At 38.7% G+C, this 19835-nt stretch overlaps 1 protein-coding gene across 1 annotated transcript in view; it reads left to right on the forward strand.

Annotated features, from left to right (window-relative positions):
• Positions 1 to 16643, forward strand: part of cdh13 (cadherin 13, H-cadherin (heart)) — a 399576-nt gene extending 382933 nt beyond the window's left edge. The window contains 3 exon segments of the mRNA XM_063004232.1: positions 3025 to 3258; positions 5499 to 5717; positions 15623 to 16643. Coding sequence (XP_062860302.1) covers positions 3025 to 3258; positions 5499 to 5717; positions 15623 to 15630 — 461 coding nt within the window. The 3' untranslated portion in view covers positions 15631 to 16643.
• Positions 16644 to 19835: the final 3192 nt, after the last annotated feature.

The raw sequence follows: 19835 nt of genomic DNA on the forward strand, positions 1-19835 counted from the left end.
ACTTAAAAAATGTTTGCTGGAATCAACATATGTATTGTTTTTACATTTTAATTTATTAGAGATTGTTGCATTATTCATTGCTTTTAGACTGTAATAGGTAACATATGTAATCCAAAAAAATCAGGCAGATCTAGTTGGTATATACACTGATGAGCCATAACATTAAAACCACCTCCTTGTTTCTACACTCACTGTCCATTTTATCAGCGCCACTTACCCTAAAGAGGCACTTTGTAATTCTACATTTACTGACTGTAGTCCATCTAATTCTCTGCATGCTTTGTTAGCCCCCTTTCATGCTGTTCTTCAATGGTCAGGACCCCCACAGGACCATTACAGAGTAAGAATTATTTAGGTGGTGGATCATTCTCAGCACTGCAGTGACACTGACTGGTATGAGTGGATCAGACACAGCAGCGCTTCTGGAGTTTTTAAACGTCTCACTTTCACTGCTGGACTGAGAATAGTCCACCCACCAAAAACATCCAGCCAACAGCACCCCATGGGCAGTGTCCTGTGACCACTGATGATGGTCTAGAAGATGACCAACTCAAACAGCAGCAATAGATGACTTTACATCTACAAGGTGGACCAACTAGGTGGGAGTGTCTAATAGAGTGGACAGTGAGTGGACACAATATTTAAAAACTCCAGCAACACTGCTGTGTCTGATCCACTCATACCAGCACAACACACACTAACACACCACCACCATGTCAGTGTCACTGCAGTGCTGAGAATGATCCACCACCCAATAAATACCTGCTCTGTGGTGGTCCTGTGGGGGTCCTGACCATTGAGAACAGGGTGAAAGCAGGCTAAAAAAAGTATGTAGAGAAACAGATGGACTACAATCAGTAATTGTAGAACTACAAAGTGCTTCTATATAGTAAGTGGAGCTGATAAAATAAACAATGTGTGTAAAAACAAGGAGGTGGTTTTAATGTTATGGCTGATCAGTGTGTGTATATAAATATAGATATATAGATATACATATATCAGGGCGATTCCTCTAAGACTGCAAGGGAAGCTCAGCTTTCCCTAAAATGTCAAAAATTAAATGGTCGAATATGTACAGTTGTGTTAACATTTCATTGACTACAAATGCGTTAGAACACGTTCATCTCGAAGACGAGTTCGTTCAGAATCAGCTACTTATCACAAATCGACTGACTCGAACTTCTCAAACATTCCCGGAGCGTCAATGCATTTGCCCGTAGAAGCTGAGCGTCTATTCACTTCAATGGGACTGCATGGAAGGGTTTTTTTCATTGCTTCGAAACTCGCCGGTCATTGGATAAATGCCACGATTTTGTCCCGCCCCCGGACGCTGAGCATCTCTGGGGGTGAATGGAGCTGTGGGCGGGTCTGGACGCTGAGCTTCTGCAAGATGATTGGAGGATCAGTTGAAAGGCTGAATCTCGTTTTGATTGACAGCTATTTTGATCTCTACACCATCACTTAATCACTGGGAGCTTCAGTCCCATCGCGGATTTTGCGAGTGAAGTCGAAAGACAAACTGCAACCCATTTCTTCGATAGGATCACAGGCCATTTTCTTGAAAAGAAATGGAGGGCAGAATTTATGTATAAATAAATTGACAAATTTTATGATGTAAGCCGACAATGAGCTTCCCCTCTTTGAAAGACCATCAGCCGCCACTGATATATATATATATTATAGTAATTACGTCAATTGTTACACACACTTTATAAAATCCCACATAGCTGCTTTGTTTCTATTCATTAATTGTGGTTTAATATATGCTGAATTTAGCTTTGGTCTTTTAACCTCCATCACTATCTAAACAGACTTATTTAGTCAAGCAGCATGAGAGGCCAATCGAGTAATCTCAGCTTTAAGTGTGAAACTCTGTTCTCGTGTGTATTTTATAGCTAAAAAATTTATTTTGCCTGATTAAAAGCCAGATCTACTTTGTCACAGTTCATTCAGGAAATAAGTGCTAGATGAACAGCAGGAACCAAAAGACAAAAAGTCAAAAAGAGAAACAGCCAGCTAGTCGTCTTAAACGTTGCATTTAAAGATGCATGGCTGAATTTGTGAGCTGCCAAGTTTTACCCAACAATTCTTTGCTCTAGATGCACCAAGCTATTTGTGTCTAGTCTTAATGATAACTACACCACATTCTGAACATAAACTACTTTTATGGGAACAGGAACTGCTGGTGTTGCACATTTTTGTGCCTCTCAAAATCAGGTGTAAATCAGCCATGTTCATGTTGGGAGCTGTTGCCAAGTCCCAGTTTTTCCTGTTTAAGTGGAATTTGTTTTCAACACTTTGAAGGTTATTTTGCCAGTTTGGAGTTTTGTTTTACGATCATTTGTTAAATAATTAGATTATTTTGAAACTATTTTAGAAAAGAATGTGGTCCTTTGCTGTTGTGCTTTTCTGCTCGAGCCCAAAGCCCATATTTTTGGGCCACTTTTGTAAAACAAAAAAGCTATTCTGATAAAAGTGGCATGAAAAGGCGCTGCATTCTAGCAGTCTAGTAGTCATAGTAAAAGCCCACCATGGTCCTGAAGGATAAAAAAAATTATCATTTTAATAAAAAGCAGCTGCTGACTTGTTTGTGTCCATATAAATAGGACTATTTTGAAACTTCTCTTGGCCAAGATTGAGTAGAAAAACTCAGACTTTCCTCTTATGCTATGAACAAAATGTATGTAATCCAGGAAATCACTAGAAAACAGGTCTGCCATAAGTTGAAGGTACTTGAATATGAATGGTACTGTCCATAGGCAAGCAAGCTTTACATCTCGATTGGGTTTTGAGGCTGCAGCACCTCAATATAAGAAACCCCTGCTCCAAAACCAGCATTTAAAACTTATGTTTGACTCATGTTTTTGCTGATCCTGTTTGTAGCCTCTAAGTCAAAGGCAGTGTAGCGTTTGTCTGCTTTTGAATATCACTATAAATATGTTAGGTGTGTGTTTGTGTTGGTAATAATAATTCTGTTTCTGCACATTCTGGTTCTCAGTGTGTGTTATTTTTTTTCTTTCCCAGGTCATCCTCCTGCTACGGGCACTGGTACTCTAATCATCACTCTGGAGGATGAAAATGATAATGCACCCTATGTGGTGCCCTCGGTGGCACGTGTGTGCGAAGATGCCAAGGAAGTAAATGTGGCAGTAATAGGGGCACGGGACAAAGACATTCACCCCAACACAGACCCCTTCAAGATAGAGCTGGGGAAACAGCCAGGTCTAGAGAAGACATGGAGGATTTCGAGAATGAACAGTAAGTCAGCTTGGTTATGTCCACAATAAGAGGAAACTTACAAACCCAAATCAGAGAAATCAGTTGGGACAGTGTTTCTTACATTTACTTTGACTTTTTTAATGCAGACAGTATAAACCCAAGATATATATATATAATATATAATATATATATATCCTTTCCTGCATTTCAGGCCTGCAACACATTCCAAAAAAGTTGGGGCAGGGGCAGTTTAGGACTAGTAATAATGTTTAAAAATGAATAATGATGTGATTTCAAACAGGTGATGTCAGAATGTTTCCCAACTGTGTAACCTGAATATTCCATACTTCTATAAACTGTCCCAATCTCTTTTAAGTGTGTTGGAGGCATAAAATAATACAATTAAATTGGCCAGAAATAGAATTAATTATAGAATATAGAATTATAGAATAGAATTAACAAATCACATGTCATTTTTATTGATTTTATTGCAATCACATTTTTCAAATTGTCCCAACTTTTCTGGAAATTGGATTTATAATATACAACATGTAGAAACTGCCAGCAAGAGCTGTTACAATGGAGATCCAGTACCAGACACCGAAAGTAAGGAATTAACAGGGAATTAGTTGGAAAAAAGTAAAATAAGCTACAAAAAATACAGAAAGGAAAAGGATTAGGGAATGTTAGTAAAATTTGGGAAAGGGGGCATTATTGGAAAGAAGAAAAAACTGAAAGGAACAGAAAGAAATGAGAACAAAGTAAATAAAAAGACTATTATTAATGTCAGAGAATAAAGGGGTCTGGAAATAGGAAGAAAATAGGACAAAAAAGAGAAAAAAAACATAAGGACACTGGGATTGGGGATAAAGTAAGAGTGCATAAAGAATGCATGGGTAAGTTGAGAGAGGGGAACAATTGCAGAAAATGTATAAAAAGTAAAAGGTAAAGTGGTGGAAAAACCCTTAATAAAATACCTCAAAGACTGGATTGTGAGTACAAAAGTTTTAATCTTGTCTGCAGAGAAGGATCACACCAACCGAGTGAATGCGATAACAATAATAATAACAAACATTCCTATATATCTTGTTGGTGACCTTGTAGGACAGTGGAAGATTCCACAGTTAACAAAGAAACTGGTCTAAATCAGCTAGAACTGGAATTTTGACGTCATCCAATGCAATTGGTGCACTTCTTATCATGTCCACATCCAGTAACATTCTATTGTAGCAGTATTCTTGGAATATGACTACTGCCAAAAATTCCTTAAGCATATCTACATTAAGTAGTAATTATTCATGTATTAATACTTCTTGTGTAAATTAACATTTTTCTGTCACAAAAATTTAACAGGTTAGGCAAAAAAAGAATAATATAGATAAACAAATGTGAATGTAAGTAAATGAAATGAATTACAGGGAATTGGGAAGAAAATGGAAAAGAAAATCAATTTAGAAAGACAACTGAATAAAAATAAATACAGGACAAATATGACAAAGTGGAAGGAATGTAACTGTAGATAATAGAAAAAGGAAGTGGTAACAAGGGAAAATGGGACAAATGGAAAAGAGTAGGAAAGAAAATGCGTTGGGCAAGAGAAGATAATGCGAGGAAAAACAAGTAAACAAAGTAAAAGTGAATATATGAAAAGAAATAGCATAGGAAAAAGAAAAGGTAAGTCACACTGGCTACATTCCACTGACTGGTTAAATTCTTAGCTCAGGATTTTCCCTTAAATTGGCTGAAAGAAAATAGAAACTGTTTTTAGAATAAGCATGCAAACAAATTTTTTTTTTTTTTTTTTTTTTTGCTTTTTTAATGATGCATTTCCTTCCTTCTTTCAATTTTAATGTAGCCAATTAGTCTTCCACTGCTGGAGACCCTGATCGCATCTGAGGAGGGTATATTTGCCTGACACACACTCCCTCTGACTCATGCACAGTCCACCGACTCCTTCTTATTTGCCCATACTTTGTTGGATTCTCGTGTGAGGACAGTCTCGCGCATGGAGAGTCATGCAGATCTCCGCTTTCCTCCACTTTCTGTACAGGTGCCTCGGGCTCCTAAACAGGGTCCTTACACAGAGGACATCTTACCTCTTTGTTGATCCAGTTTTTTTTCACCCAGCATACTAGTGGCACTGCTAATTGTGTCTGCTAGGGGGCGCCCAGCCAACCGGTAGCATAGCTGAGATTAGTTCAGAATCCTGAGCCATCTGGGTGTCCATCAGTTTACACATTTGTTTACCCACTGTGATTCATTTTCTTTCTTCCCCACAGACACACATTCACAGATCATGCTACTGCACAGTCTGAAACGAGCAAACTACAACCTGCCACTGGTCCTGACTGACTCTGGCTTCCCTCCACAAACAAACAACACAGAGCTCAAAGTTCAGGTGTGCACCTGTAAGAAGAACAGAATGGACTGCAATGGAGTCGCGTCCCTCCAAACAAACCTACTGTTTCTGCTCGGCCTGCTCCTGATGTCAATGCTCTGTGAGTACCAATCAGATTTACATTCCTATTACAAAGATTCATGGAACAGTTGGGGACTCTAGAAAACGAACTACATTAAGCACTCGAAAGCCTTTTTAGAATCAGCAAAAAACTCATTTACGGATGCAAAGAACTGGATTAATAACAGAAATTATTCTCACATGTACAAATAAGTTATTTTAGTGTTTAAACCAAGGCTTTTCTCTAAAGAAAAGTACTATTGTCACAGAGTTCATTCCATTATTTATTTTATTTATTCATTCATACATTTTTCTGCCAATCTAGTCATACCCAATTACCTAGTACTGCTGCAGACCTCTACTCTGACCATACTGATCCTGTGTGAACTCCTACTTGTGCAGCTGAAAAGAAGTGGTTGGCAATCTGCACGTGTCATTAGGTATGGCCTGTCTTGGCCAAGTAGGGGTTCACACACGATCACTAGTGCATACAAAAGTCATGCACTGATCTCCATTATTCCCCACTTCAGGGCCCACTTTAACCTACTGTTCGGTACTGTGATGCTAGTGGTCAGCAAGTACATCAGATTCATTAAACATAAGATGACAACACCTTATTCCCAGTGCTATCTCCTTCAGGACGATGGTACCGAAAAACCTAACTGGCATCAGGGATGCCTTCAGGTCACCCAGGTGACGTGTGAAAACCAGATCCTTGGTGTGACGGCATTGACAATATTGACAATACCATAGCACCTCTCTTCGAACCTCCTCCAGTAAACATCTTGCCTCCTTTAGTTCTCTGTCACCAGACCACCCGAATGCCACCAACTTCAGTGCAGTCCAGTCTCTGTTTACTATTTACTGAACCCTCAGGGACCCTTAGCTTGTTTTCAGGCTAAATACGCAGGTCTTTAAGGCCAGAGAAGCTACTGATTCATGGAGCCTGGTGGATAAAATCTGAATACATTTGCACAGCTTTATGAAACGATTCATCTGTATAATAAATAAAGCACCTAAGAAGATGGATTTGGATACTTGCGGCCAAACGTAAATGTTATGCTAATGCTATGAATCTGTACTATTTAGACTGATTTATGGGTTTATATGTTCCCAAGGTCTTTGATACTTCAAGAGCTTAGTTTAAAGTCATTAGATTTTAAGTATTTCTACGACACAGTGTAATTGTACCTGCTCATTTTCAGCCTGGCAGCTAAAAGCCCATTTGTTCACGCTGTCAGGACAGTGTACTGTTAGCTGAGCTAGCGGTAGTCTAGACTTTATTACATTTTTACAATTTGACAGTAAATCTCTCACTGGCCATCCTCATTGGCTCTATCAATTTTATAGGAGAAAGCAAAGTGCAGTATTTTTATCTTTCGCCGCTGCTCCATATCTCACCGGTCCTTAGTGATTTCATCGCGCTGCCATCATTCAGTAAAGAGCCAGTGTGACTTGGTGTATAATAAGCACCCATAAAACCCATAAAGATTTTTACAACAGAATTTAAAATTCTTTCACTGCCAAGCTCCGTTCCATCAATATCTCTGTGTGTTAATCTCACACTGTGCTTCACACATGCTCCCATGGTTACTATCTCATGCTGTAAGCGTTATATCTCATATACATCGTTTGCAAAAGCTTAAATAAATTACTACTCCAGTGTTTCACAGCACTTCGGCAGAAAATCTGAGATTCCTGTCTGGTTGTTCAGTTCAGTTCAGTTCAGTTCAGTTTTTTATGTGCATTTATGGTTTTCTCTCAGGGTAAGGCCTGTTGGGTAGTAGAAGAACCCATCTGTAATTCATAACACAATATAACCATTGAGATGCCCAAGCCAAAACAGCTCTAGGCAAAACTCTGTCTTCATACATCATACAGTCTTTGTCTTTATTGATTTCTGTGTTTTATTTTTGCCACATCATGATCAAATTTTCTGATCTGCCTCTCAAATCTCCCATTATCATGCTTCTTTCATGCTATCTTATCTCCTGATATTACTCATGAGCAGATGTTAGCGTTTTACCTTGAATTCCAGTAGTACAGTTATTTTAAAGAATTTCTTCTATGAAACTAAGGAAAATATATATAATTAGATATAAAAAGGATAAAAATAATGAGTATGACTTTATGGTGGTTTTGTCTCTTCCAGTTAAAGGCTGGCCTCAATTTTCTTTTATCTTACTGGTATTTTTATGTAATTCTTTGTGTGAAAAATCCAATTACAGCCATCTAATCTACCCAAGTCTGATCAGAGCTGCCTTTATCTGAAATCAATATTATATGTTCAATATTTCTGACTCTATACACATCTACAGGCACAGAGAAAACACTGACCGTGATTTGTGAAAACAAAAGAAAATACTGGCATCGCCATATATGCATAATCTAAAAGTGTGTGGTGTCTTGTAATGGGGAGCTTGGGGGTTCTGATGGATTATTCTAGACACAAGTAAGGGTGCTTAGATGGTGCAGTGGTCTGATGCTAGCTGATAAGTTTCAATCTCGGCAGTGCTACTGACCTGCCTGAGCATCCAACAGACACAATTTGCTGTGTCTAAGAGAAGAAGGGTTGAATGGGGTTCTTCTTGCTCCTTCATATGGGCTCTCCATACTTGGTCTAGGTGACGGCAACTGCAAGCATGTTTGAGGGAGCACATTGTAGCAGGAGCAGTAGAACTGCAATAAGAAATTGGAAACAACAAGATACTGCATTGAAGTGTAGGTCTTAAAGACATTGGTTTTGTCCTCACTTTCAATTTATAAGGAGTTTCATTGGTTTTTGTTCTCATTTTAAAATTCTTCAGTTTTCTACAGTTATAACTCATATTAAATCTTAAATTTGTTTAAATAAATAAAAATAAAAACAAATAATTAATGATTTTAATTTATCTGACAAGGTGATGTTACTGGACCAAGAATGTCTTTAAAAAAATTACAAATTATTATTTACAGAGGTCATATTTATAGAAACCACAAAACCAATGTTAAAAATTCCAAGTCAACATTTTGATTTTTTGTTGGTGGTGTTACTTATTATAAATAGTTAAAGCTTTTTAGTGAAAGCTTTTAAAATAAAACAGCAAATGACTAGTTTTTTTAGTTTTCCACAAAAAAGCTTTAGCTACTCTGCTAAAATGCGAACAGTAAAACTGTTTTACTAGTCAAAATACAAACACACATGGTTAAACATAAATAGTTTTAGACACACTGACAAATGAGCATTTTATTGCAGCTGCTGCCACAGCTCCAGTGTTTGAGTGTTAGCAAGCTGTAGCAGATGAACTTTGATTTATTTTGTCATATGTGTGTTTATCTGGATTGACTAAAATAAAGCCAAGGGCTGAAAGAAAGCATCAGACAAATGATTTCTGTCAGGAGACATTGCTTTTATTAACAGAGAGAGAGAGAGGGAGATGAAGAGGGACATGTAGAGGAGGACACACCAGTGTCTTAATGCTGCTGGAGCAGGAGAAAGAAGGGAGGCCTGATTTAAATGTCTGTATCGAACCCTGAATACTGCAGGGAGATGATAAACCTTAAGATAAAATAAAAACAGTTATCAGTTACAACAAATAGTGTAATAATCTATGCATGTTATAAAGCTTGGTGTGGTATGACCTAGAAACACTGCACACAAGGCACAAGTACACCCTTCAGTGGAAATTGAATTTGTCACATGGAAAAGAACAATTGCACTAAAATCACTGAAATATCAAGACAAGATGCTGAAGTACACAAGCCTTACAAGAATATGCAATTTTTTGAATTTGAAATGGCCATTTCACTTTAAATTAACTGTGTGTTGGGAGGCTGAACATCTCCACAGCTGAAAGAAAATCCATCCTTCTGTTCTCGAAGATGAAAAAAGCTGGAGTGTGCTTGTTTTTGTGATCATATAAATAATGTATTTAAGACTCGGGAGAAATACAAGCATGTTGCATATGAGGCTACGTAAGGGTCTCACCTTGCTACGAGTTGCTTTATTAGTTTTTCTTCAGTAACCACTGATCAGGGTCACACTGAGTCATTTGTGCTAGACAGGAACACACCCTGAACAGGGCATCAGTCATTTTATTCTACTGTTGTAGTCTCTGTATAGCAATAATATGGGTCATTATTTGCTAAAGGATACCAATGTCATCATTATTTACCATTTAACACTAAAATTATTTAGCACTGTCAGTGAAAAAGACAAAGTGTAATATTCTATATATTACATATTTAATCATTTTCATTAGCTGCTTTAGACTCTTAATGGGTGCAGGACTGGACACAACGATAAACTGGATGCTGAATACGCTCAAGGTTTCAAACCAGGGCTCCAGGATGTTGGTGTTCACTGACATTCACACTGATTTCTGTGGAACTGTGCTGCCCTGCTCAGGTTTTATTTAGTTGTCATTTTCACCAACTGCTTTGTCTTGGTAAAGATCACAGGGGGTTTGTTTCCACCTGAAAACACTAGGTGCAAGGCAGGAATACGCTGGACAAGACGCAGATCCATCGCAGAGCTTCGACCACCCCTCCCAGACACAGCCAATCATGTCTGTGTAGACTTCCAGCAGTCAAAGGCACCGCTAAGATTTAAACCCAGTGGTGGGCTAGTGTAATGGATGACTGCACCCCCAAGCCTGTCTGCTTTTTTTTTAATGCATTTTCTCTGGATTTTTTTACCCAATTGCGTTATGCTTCCTCTCTACTGGTGCTGCTCACTGCCCCTGATTGAGGAGAGCGAACTGACACACGTCCCCTCCGACACGTGAGCAGTAGCCGACTGCATCTTTCCACCTGCACAAGCCGAGTTCAGATGCCGATAAGCCTTGTGCACGGAGAGACATACCCTGATCAGCATTATTCCTCTACTCTGTGCAGACTCTATCAATCAGCCAGCAGAGGTCGTAATTGCATCAGTTATGAGGTCCCTATCTGGCTCTCTCCCTGGATGAACAACAGCCAAACGTTGTTCATATAGCCGCCCAGCCGGATGGCAGAGCTGAGATTTGATATGATGTATTTGAAATCTCAGCTCTGGTGGGCTAGTATATTTTACTGCTGTACCACCTGAGCGGCCGTCTCTCTGCTTTTTTATTAATTGATTTATTTATTTATTAAAATTATTTATATTTATTAATTTTTTATATATATATATATATATTTTTTTTTTTTTTTTTTGCAGTAGCAGGTTGGCATTTGACCCACTATGGAAATCAATACCATAAAAGACTACCAAAAGAATAACATGAATTCTTAACCTTCTAATCAATAATCCAGTACAGTAAGTCAAGACAAGTCAAATGTATTTGTATATCAGTTTTTACAACTGACATTGTCTTAATGTGACTTTACATATTCCACGACCAAAAAACCCTGTTGAGCAGGCCGAGGGCAAGACAGGCTATAAAACAATTCCTAATTATTACAACGAACAAACCTCCTTGTCCTAGATCATTTAAATAAATTAGAATTAGATTGAACAAACCATATATATAGGAAAAGATCATGCAAAGAATCATGATTCATATGATTAGTTTGTTACAAAACACAGTTTAAGTCTATAAATCTGAAAGGCATAACACACTATTATTTTCTTATAAACATGTGAGACACGGTGTTTGACACCCTATTCAGATAATGACCCGTATACACATCTCATAGCTTTCCCTTTGAAAAATATGTTTGTGAGTGTCTGCATTGGAATTCATTAAAACTGAGCACGATGGGGTTTAGAAACAGTAAGCAGAGGCAGGCAGGCCACCATCGCTCAGCGCGGTTATGGGGTTATCAGATAGCGAGGCGGCGTGAGCAGTCGATGAATGCAAACACGGTTATCTTACGAGCAAACAAATGAAGCTGTGCTGGTTCTTCCCACTGTGAGCTGAGATTTCCTCTGGTACACATGGCTACAGAGGCTAAACGGTAGTTTGTACTGTGATTCACACACCACAGATAACCACAGTGCCCCCTGTAGGTCCGCTTGGAATCTGATTTGAGGAAATGGCTCTCAGGGTTCATTAAGTTGCAGCAGCAAGGAGGGATTTCATGTCAAGATCATGTACAGTACACACACACACACATAATCCATGAAGCAGAAATGCACATCAAAATATTGATAATTACCGCATGATTTAATGTGTATATGATACACTTGGGCTTGTTTGAGTTTTCATATTGGGATTTTATATACACTACATTGCCAAAAGTATACAGACGCCCCTTCTAATTATTGATTAATTTGATATAATAACTGACACTGTGTTCTTGACCTGCAGTGGTTTTTCTGTAATATAAGCCACTCACTCACTTTCTTAACTGCTAATCCAATTAGGGTCATGGGGGGGGGGTTGTTGCTGGAGCCTATCCCAGCTTTTCATTGGGCGCAAGGAACACAGTAACACCCTGGACGGGCTGCCAGTCCATCGCAGGGCAGACACACATACGCACACTCCTTCACCTCAGTGTCTCCAATTAACCAGACTGCTTGATTTTGGACTGTGGGAGGGAACCGGAGCTCCCGGAGGAAACCCACACAGACACGGGGAGAACATGCAAATCTAATGGGGATCTAATGGGGATCGAACCCAGGACGTTTTTGTTGTGAGGCGACAGTGCTACCCACCAAGCCACCGTGCTGCCCCTTCTAATTATTGAGTTCATTTGATATAATGACTGACCCTGCATTCTAGTACCAACTGGGAAAAAACAAGTTAGTCTTTGGTTTACTAATCAGAAAGAAAATTATCTTGTTCTGACCTGCAATTGCGTTTCTTTAATATAAGCCTTTTTTTAAATATTGGATGTTATTTGAAATAGAACAAGAGTAAAGTTAGTAGCAGGCTGGTTTAAATGTGAATAGAATGAAAGACAGCAGAAATGGACTAATCTGACATTAAAAGCCGCTGTTCATCTGATAAAGGATCCTTTAAGAAGAGAAATGTAATTAATCCACAAACAGGGAAATAAACCCAAGTTGTATTCATCACACAACCAAGCCACCGGCACTCCACTGAAGTTCTAAATCCTCTTTTCTGCCGAGACTAGTACTTTCATGCTTTTAATCTACTCTGACTATAGTGGAACCACATTTGTTGAGCAAAAAAAAAAATCTGTCAGACAGACACGTCAGCAGCATTTTCTGTTTTTAGTCCCTTTGAGAGACACACATTGTGGGGAAAAAAAGGTAGCTTTACTGGCATGACAAATAAGGACATTTGTATTGCCAAGGCTTAGTTACAAGTTTTAGAAAAAAGTAGAAAAAAAAAGAATAAAATAGTACAATATATACAAAATAGTTGCAGATATGTAAAAATTAAGTAATAAAAATAAATAGTGCACTTCACTGTGACCGTATCCAATAACCCTAATGCTTCCACTCTACTGATGCAAATCCCCACCCTGATTGAGGAGAGCGAGACTGACCACCCCCTCAGACACGTTTGCAGTAGCCGACTGCATCTTTTCACCTGCACGAGGTGAGTTCATATGTGGATCAGCTGTGTGTATGTAGAGCCACACCCTGATCAATGCATTATTCCACGACTCTGTGCAGGCGCCATTAATCAGCCAGCAGAGGTCATAATTGCCTCAGTTATGAGGAGTCCCTATCCGGATCCCACTCTGTATAAACAACAGCCAATCGTTGTTCATGTAGCCGCCCAGCCCGATGGCAGAGCTGAGTTTCGAACCAACGAGTTCAAAATGTTAGCCCTGGTATGCTAGCGTGTTTTACCGCTGCGCCACCTGAGCGTCCCTGTAAGTTGTGTTTTGCCATAAAGCTTTGCGTTTAGCAAGAAAACAAAAAGAAAACTGGAGGTTTTGGGGCTTTAAAGTCTGATATTTCTAGACCTAGAAGCTAGTTAAGTGTGAAGCTTGAAAGATGAAAGTTAGCAGAGGTCCCTCTGACAGCCATCTAGTGTTTGGTTTTATTTCCAGACAGAGGCCGAGTCAGCGAGAGAGGAAGGAGGAAAGACTGTGCATTTTGCGAGCAGGCGGCTGGGTCGAAACGCAGAGGTCACATGTTATCATGTTTGCTCTGACTCCAGCCGACTGCTGCCACCACCACTTTCTTCCAATCAGGATGATCCTAATTAGATCAAACACTAGTTCCTCCTGCGCCCTCCATCGCTCAGTCTCTCCACGTTTCGGATCCACAGTGGATGCCAGATCCGTACTGTCTTCCTCGGTCCCGGTGTGAGGAGATGTGTGTATGTGTTGGGTTATCTTTTTTTCACCTGACTTCATTGCGCTTTGGAGAAGTGAATTGATTTTGTTATGTATTTTCATGTTTGAGTTCCTGCTCTTTTTGCCTGGAGAGAAAGAATTACCTGTTGTGTTTCTGGTCCTCGGTGCGTGAATAAAGGGTGTGAAGTCTCATTACATTTGCACAAGGCATTGTCTGAAACTAAGGAGATTTTCTCCAAACTTGTGAGCGGTGTTCAGTTTTTGATTTCCCTTTCAAATACACTTAGGTTTTGAATACAAAAGTGGCTAGATGAAAAAAATTACATATTTAAGGGGAAAAAATCAATAGTACTTCCTATTAAATATTCCCCCCATCGGATGTGGCACGCTTCGATCGGTCTGGCATTTCAGAGGCCTACAGGCCAATTCATTTCTAAACGTCTCGCGAAATTACAACTTGCATTTTTCAAACTTGCTCCTTAATCTTATTTTGCCGATGCAGCCCAGGAGAAAAACAAGAGCAGCGGAGAGAAACAATAATAATAATAGTGCAGATAGTGAAAGATACGGGAAGTCTCTACTCTCAAAATTACCTCGTGTCCATGAGTGGTTTAATTTTTCAACCCAATGTCCAATAGCAGCTTTAATCTGTTTTGTGTTTTAGAAATATTTCAGTAATGAAGGGATGTGAGTGTGGTGCTCCGCTGGGAGTGAGGCATGAATGTACCATGGACAGGGCAGCACACACTCGTTTAGAGTAGCCGGTCCCATTTTAACATGTTTTAGGAGGTGGTAGGAACCTAGAGAGAAACCCAGAAAAAATCCTCACAGATGTAAAAAGAACTCGCTTGCTCCTTGAAATGGATCAAACCCAGGTCCGTAGGATATGTGCTGCCATGCGACTCCCATTTCAGGAGGTTGTGCAGATGGTTGTTGCACAGCAACATGGGTCCCAAGGAAATGGGTTCAGCTAAAATGATAAAATGCAAGAATCAGATTAAAAAACATTGAAACGCCCAGGTGGCACAGTGGGATATTTCGCTAGCACACCAGCGCCGAGATTCTGAATTCCTTAGTTCGGCGTTGCCACCGGTAGGGAGGGATGACCGGAAAATGTGGGCGGGGTCTTCAAACGCTGTGTAAGGACCCTGATTGGCAGATAGAGGCACCTGTGCAGAGTGCATGGGTGGAAAAGGGTTTCGTTAAGGGCTGCGCACGGGTCGGAGGAGGCAGACCCACCTCAACTGCAAAAATAACAATAAAAAAATTTGAATCATAAAAAGCTCATTTAAAAAGATGCATTTTCAGCTGCTTCTTACACATGTGTAATGATTAAATAGCTCTCATCACCTAAGTCTGATGGGTATTCACACATTATACTTTATGTTTCTGGGTTAGTCTCTGGTCATCATGTTCCTGACCAGAATAACACATTTATTAAAGATGAATTAATGATTTAATTAGCTTTTTAGCAGCAGCCGTGCAGAGTTAATCCATTTACATCTGTTTTTTCTCATACCATATGCAGGAGGCTAAAATTATTCCCCTGCACAACATCTGACATCTTTTCACATATTGCACGCCATAACACGTAGAGCTCAAATAACAAGTTCATAAGCTCCAGAATCTCTCAGAAGTTTTTTTTTCCTCATAGGATTTCAAAGTGATTGCCTTTTTGATCTTTAATCAGTTTTGATAAAATCCTTACTTCGTATTCTGTCCTGTGCTGCTTCTTACATTCTGTTTCTCTTCTTTCTCTCTCAGGCCTGTAAAGCTCAATCTTTCCATAATCCTGTCACAACACTGACGAATATCTACCAGTCCGTGCCCCCGTCAAACCCAGGCTGAGGATAAAGAAGAGGACATTTGGTCACGTTTCACTATAGACTTTTATTTCCTGCTATTTTTTCCAGCACCGTCACCTTTAAATTTTTCCCGCTCATTTTTTTTCTTACTGTCTGCATTTCTTTTGCCCCGCCAATTTTTTCCTATCAGTACTTATGGAGACTGTCCTGGATGGCACTGAATCTGAAAGAACTCTTACTGGATAAAGACGTACTGGATGGGGGGAAAGCGATTACACTTTCTGATGTATTTTATTTGTCCCTGGTTAAAGAGTACTTGTTTGTTAATGTAAGGCAAAGACGTGAGGCGTGTTTAGTCTGCTGTGACTGTGGTTTCTTAGGGCAAGTTGGTAGCCAAAAGCCTTTAAAGTTTAAAGTTAAATCTCTGGAGTCTTTTTTTTTTATTTTGTTTTTTTTTAAATTGCATTAGTTGTTATGGAGTGAAATATATCTTTATAGTAATGATGTGAACCAGTGGGGGGAAAGTACACTCTAAATATATATATTTTTATTTTTTACCATTGTATAAATTTATTAACTTAAACAATTTGACTGCAGACCCCTCATGAGTAAAAACCTGTTTTCCTTTTGCAAATTCGAGGCAAATTGATGTATCTTATTTTCTACGTATTACCTTGGTTTTTGGGAATGTCCGGTTGAATGTGGAATTTTAAACTGGTGTGCAGACAGGTATGTAGTCGGACTGTGTGTTTTTAGTACTTGGTATGACACTTGTCTTGCCTCCCTTTAGCCCCAACAGAGAGGCCAAGCTAGTTTGTTAGTTTGGTGGTTTGCTCATGAAAAGAAAGAAAAAAATAACACAATCTGTTGGTTTCTGTGAAAGACATTTTACGTTCTGATTAAGCGAAGAAAACAATGACGTTCTGAATGAGTTCTGTCTGTCTTTTGCACTAATTTAATAAAGCCGTTACTGTACTTCCCACCACTTTACTTTTTGGTTTTTATTGATTCATGAAAGAGCAGATAGAAGTCGCAGACTTATATCAGTGCAGTTCCATCCTTTCTAAAGCAATAGTATGAAATATGACTGCACTTATGCTGTAATAATGAGAAATAAATCCTAATGGTAAGGTAATGGGTAAAAAGTATAAAGAGTCTACGGGGAGAGCCATCACAGCTTTGTTGAACGATTGCTATTTCTTGGTGATGTGCCAGGCCTGGAAATAGAGCTCAGCTTTCTTTGATTAGTCCTCATTGTGCCAGGATACTATATTGAAGCTACACACACACCCTGTGAAGTGCAAAAGCAAAGCTACACAATGTACAGACAGTGTATTGTCTAAATTATGTGTCCTGATATTCAAAGCACTCCCGTGGCTGGATTAGTCTGTAACATCTCTTGTCTGGAATTTACAAATAGTACAAGAGAAATGATGGGATTCATTTCCCTAAATTACTATGAATAGTTCACTGACAGATCTGAACCCAGATCCAGATATAACAAATCATTATTTGGTCTCTTAACAGACAAGAATAAAATGAAGCTAGCATTGTAAGCTTTTAATATAAAGTTCAAATGTATATCACAAAAAGCAGGACTCCTGACAGTGAACTTTATGCACTATATTAAAACCAAAACCATGCCCCAACGTTTTATGTCACAACCTTTTTTCTAGACAGGCTTTTCATGAGGTGCTTTCTTCCCAAAGGTGTTTACTAGGGTTGAGGTGAAGGCCCTAGGTTTAAAATGTACATGTAAAAAAACTGACATGAACCATAGAAATTTTTGGTCTTGAGGGATGATCAATAAAGCCTAGAGCCATTGTTAGACAATAAAATACAATGACAGTTGAACTAACTACAATAATTTGCCCCCTTGGTTTCACTTTTCACTTTATGTTGTTTTCCAGTGCTGTAGGTCTATAGTATTCTATTCCAGTGCTTAAAGAGAAGACCCTGATAACACTGCTCAGGAAATACCTGGCCACCTCTTTGGTATGAAATGCATAGAGGCATACTTCTAAAAAAGCCATGTATTATGAAGGTCACATCGATTTAATTACAGTTCCTTCTTAATTAAAATAATATGGCTCAAATTGGGGCTGGGTAAACATTTGTAAAGTCTAAGAAAATTACTTCTGATTCTGAGACACCTAAATGTCAACTTTATATTTCTTGTTTTTAAATCCAAACATAGGTTGTAATCAGCAACATGACACACAGAACCCACATGCTTTGTAACTTTATCCAACTGTGCTACAACTACACTAGTGAATGTAAAGCCAGCTCCTGATCCTTCCCAACATTCATGTTTTTTTTACAATCCTTTTCTTTCCCCAATTACAGTCTCATTGCAAATTCCCACTTATTTTGAGCCCCATCAATTCTTAATCACACTATGTAAATAATGGAGCCAAAACCTTTTTCAGGCAAAGTTATAAAGTCCCAAGCTTGTCTGGAAAATATCTGTTAGGGGAGCCTGGCGTGCACAGCTCTGGTGTTTGGGAACTGTGGTGTGGTGGCATAAAATCAATAAATGAGCGCGGTGTATCATTAAGATCAGAGTAATGAAAGCGTAATTGCAACATGGCTTTGATTCTGATCACTGTGGAGGATGGAGAAAAGCCAAGTTTATGAAATGTTCATGCTTAGATCTTCTCAGAGGCCACAGCTGGGGTGTAATTCCTTCTAAAATTTGCCTCTGGCTATTACACAGAAATTCAGGAGTTTTTTTTAAGCTTTGTTGGCAGTATTACAGTTTGATATTTGAAAGCTTGCAGAGTTGATGTGTTTTGCTTCATGGTGTGGATTTTGACCTAAGAATAAATTATAGTTTTTCATTTTAACAAATTACAGTCACTGTAAATATAGTTTACAGACTACATTTACATATAGTTAAACAGTTATGTAATTTTATAGTTATATTTATTATATTTTATTATACGTATAATTACATACAGTAAAATATAGTTATAACACATACTTTACTGAATATTTAATCAGATTGTAGCTTCATAATTAACTGATCAGGAACGTATTATACATGAAAGTAGTTTTTGCTGTTATTGGCTGTGGTGTCTGGAGAAAAGTAATTTTATTTTAATGTTGTGTTTATACTTATAGTTTCGTTTCCTTGGTCTGGACCAAACATTTTAGTCCTGGTTTGCTTAGCAAATAAGTCGAAAATATTTTAAAAATCATGTCCTGTGTTTGGTTCTCGTCTTTGAGGGGCTCTCGTCTGCGAGGGGCTCTCAATCCATTACTAAATGAATTCTGGTGCGACTAGTTTCAGGTATGAACACAATATGAACACACAATATGAATATTGTGTTCATACCTGAAACTAGTCGCACCAGAATTCATTTAGTAATGGATTGAGAGCCCCTCGCTTAAGCAGTCTCAGTACGCTTATTAGAGTTTGACCAGAGTTATTACCAGAGTTTGAAAGGAAGCGTTCACACCCAGGTCATGTTTATGCTATGAGTTTGGTTCACTTGGTTTTGACCTAAAAATAAAATAATGCAATGTTACATCTTAGTCCTGGTTTGCTGAGCGTTTACACTTCAAACCACCAAATCACCAAAATTAACAGATTTAAAGGTGACGTGCAGTGTAATGCATGTATGCTGTATGTTTTGCAAGCCAGTCATCATAACAATGAACAACACTGGACTTAATCCACTTATCAGGTTTATGAATACCTACCTTGAGTATTGTTATGAACTGGAAAGACAGAAAAAGGTGGTAAAGTGGTAAAAAGGAATCAAAACAGCACTGGAAATTCCTGATGCACATACCATAGAAGCTACTCTGTTCTCTCTCTTCTCTTGCAGCAAGTTTAGTGTTGCATCCTGTTACATTAAAATCCTGTGTTTGTTTTGTTAAGATTCCTTTGGTTCATATTGTAATCATACCTGAAATGAATCACACCAGAATTTGTTTAGAAACAGACCTAGATCCCTCTGCTTATTTGGTGCGAACAACTGTATGAAAGGAAGCGTTCACACTTTTTACTAATCACATTAACAGAGCACTCGCACCAGGGTTTGTTTTAATCAAACCAAAGCTGACAACTAAAAACACAACCTAAGACTTTTTTTGCGATTTGTAGAGTGTGATGTGGTTCACACAGAGTCCGGACTTCAACCTCACAGAGCACCACTGAGATGAAT

The sequence above is a fragment of the Trichomycterus rosablanca genome, chromosome 11, assembly GCF_030014385.1.
Source record: "Trichomycterus rosablanca isolate fTriRos1 chromosome 11, fTriRos1.hap1, whole genome shotgun sequence".
Classification (NCBI taxonomy): Eukaryota; Metazoa; Chordata; class Actinopteri; order Siluriformes; family Trichomycteridae; genus Trichomycterus; species Trichomycterus rosablanca.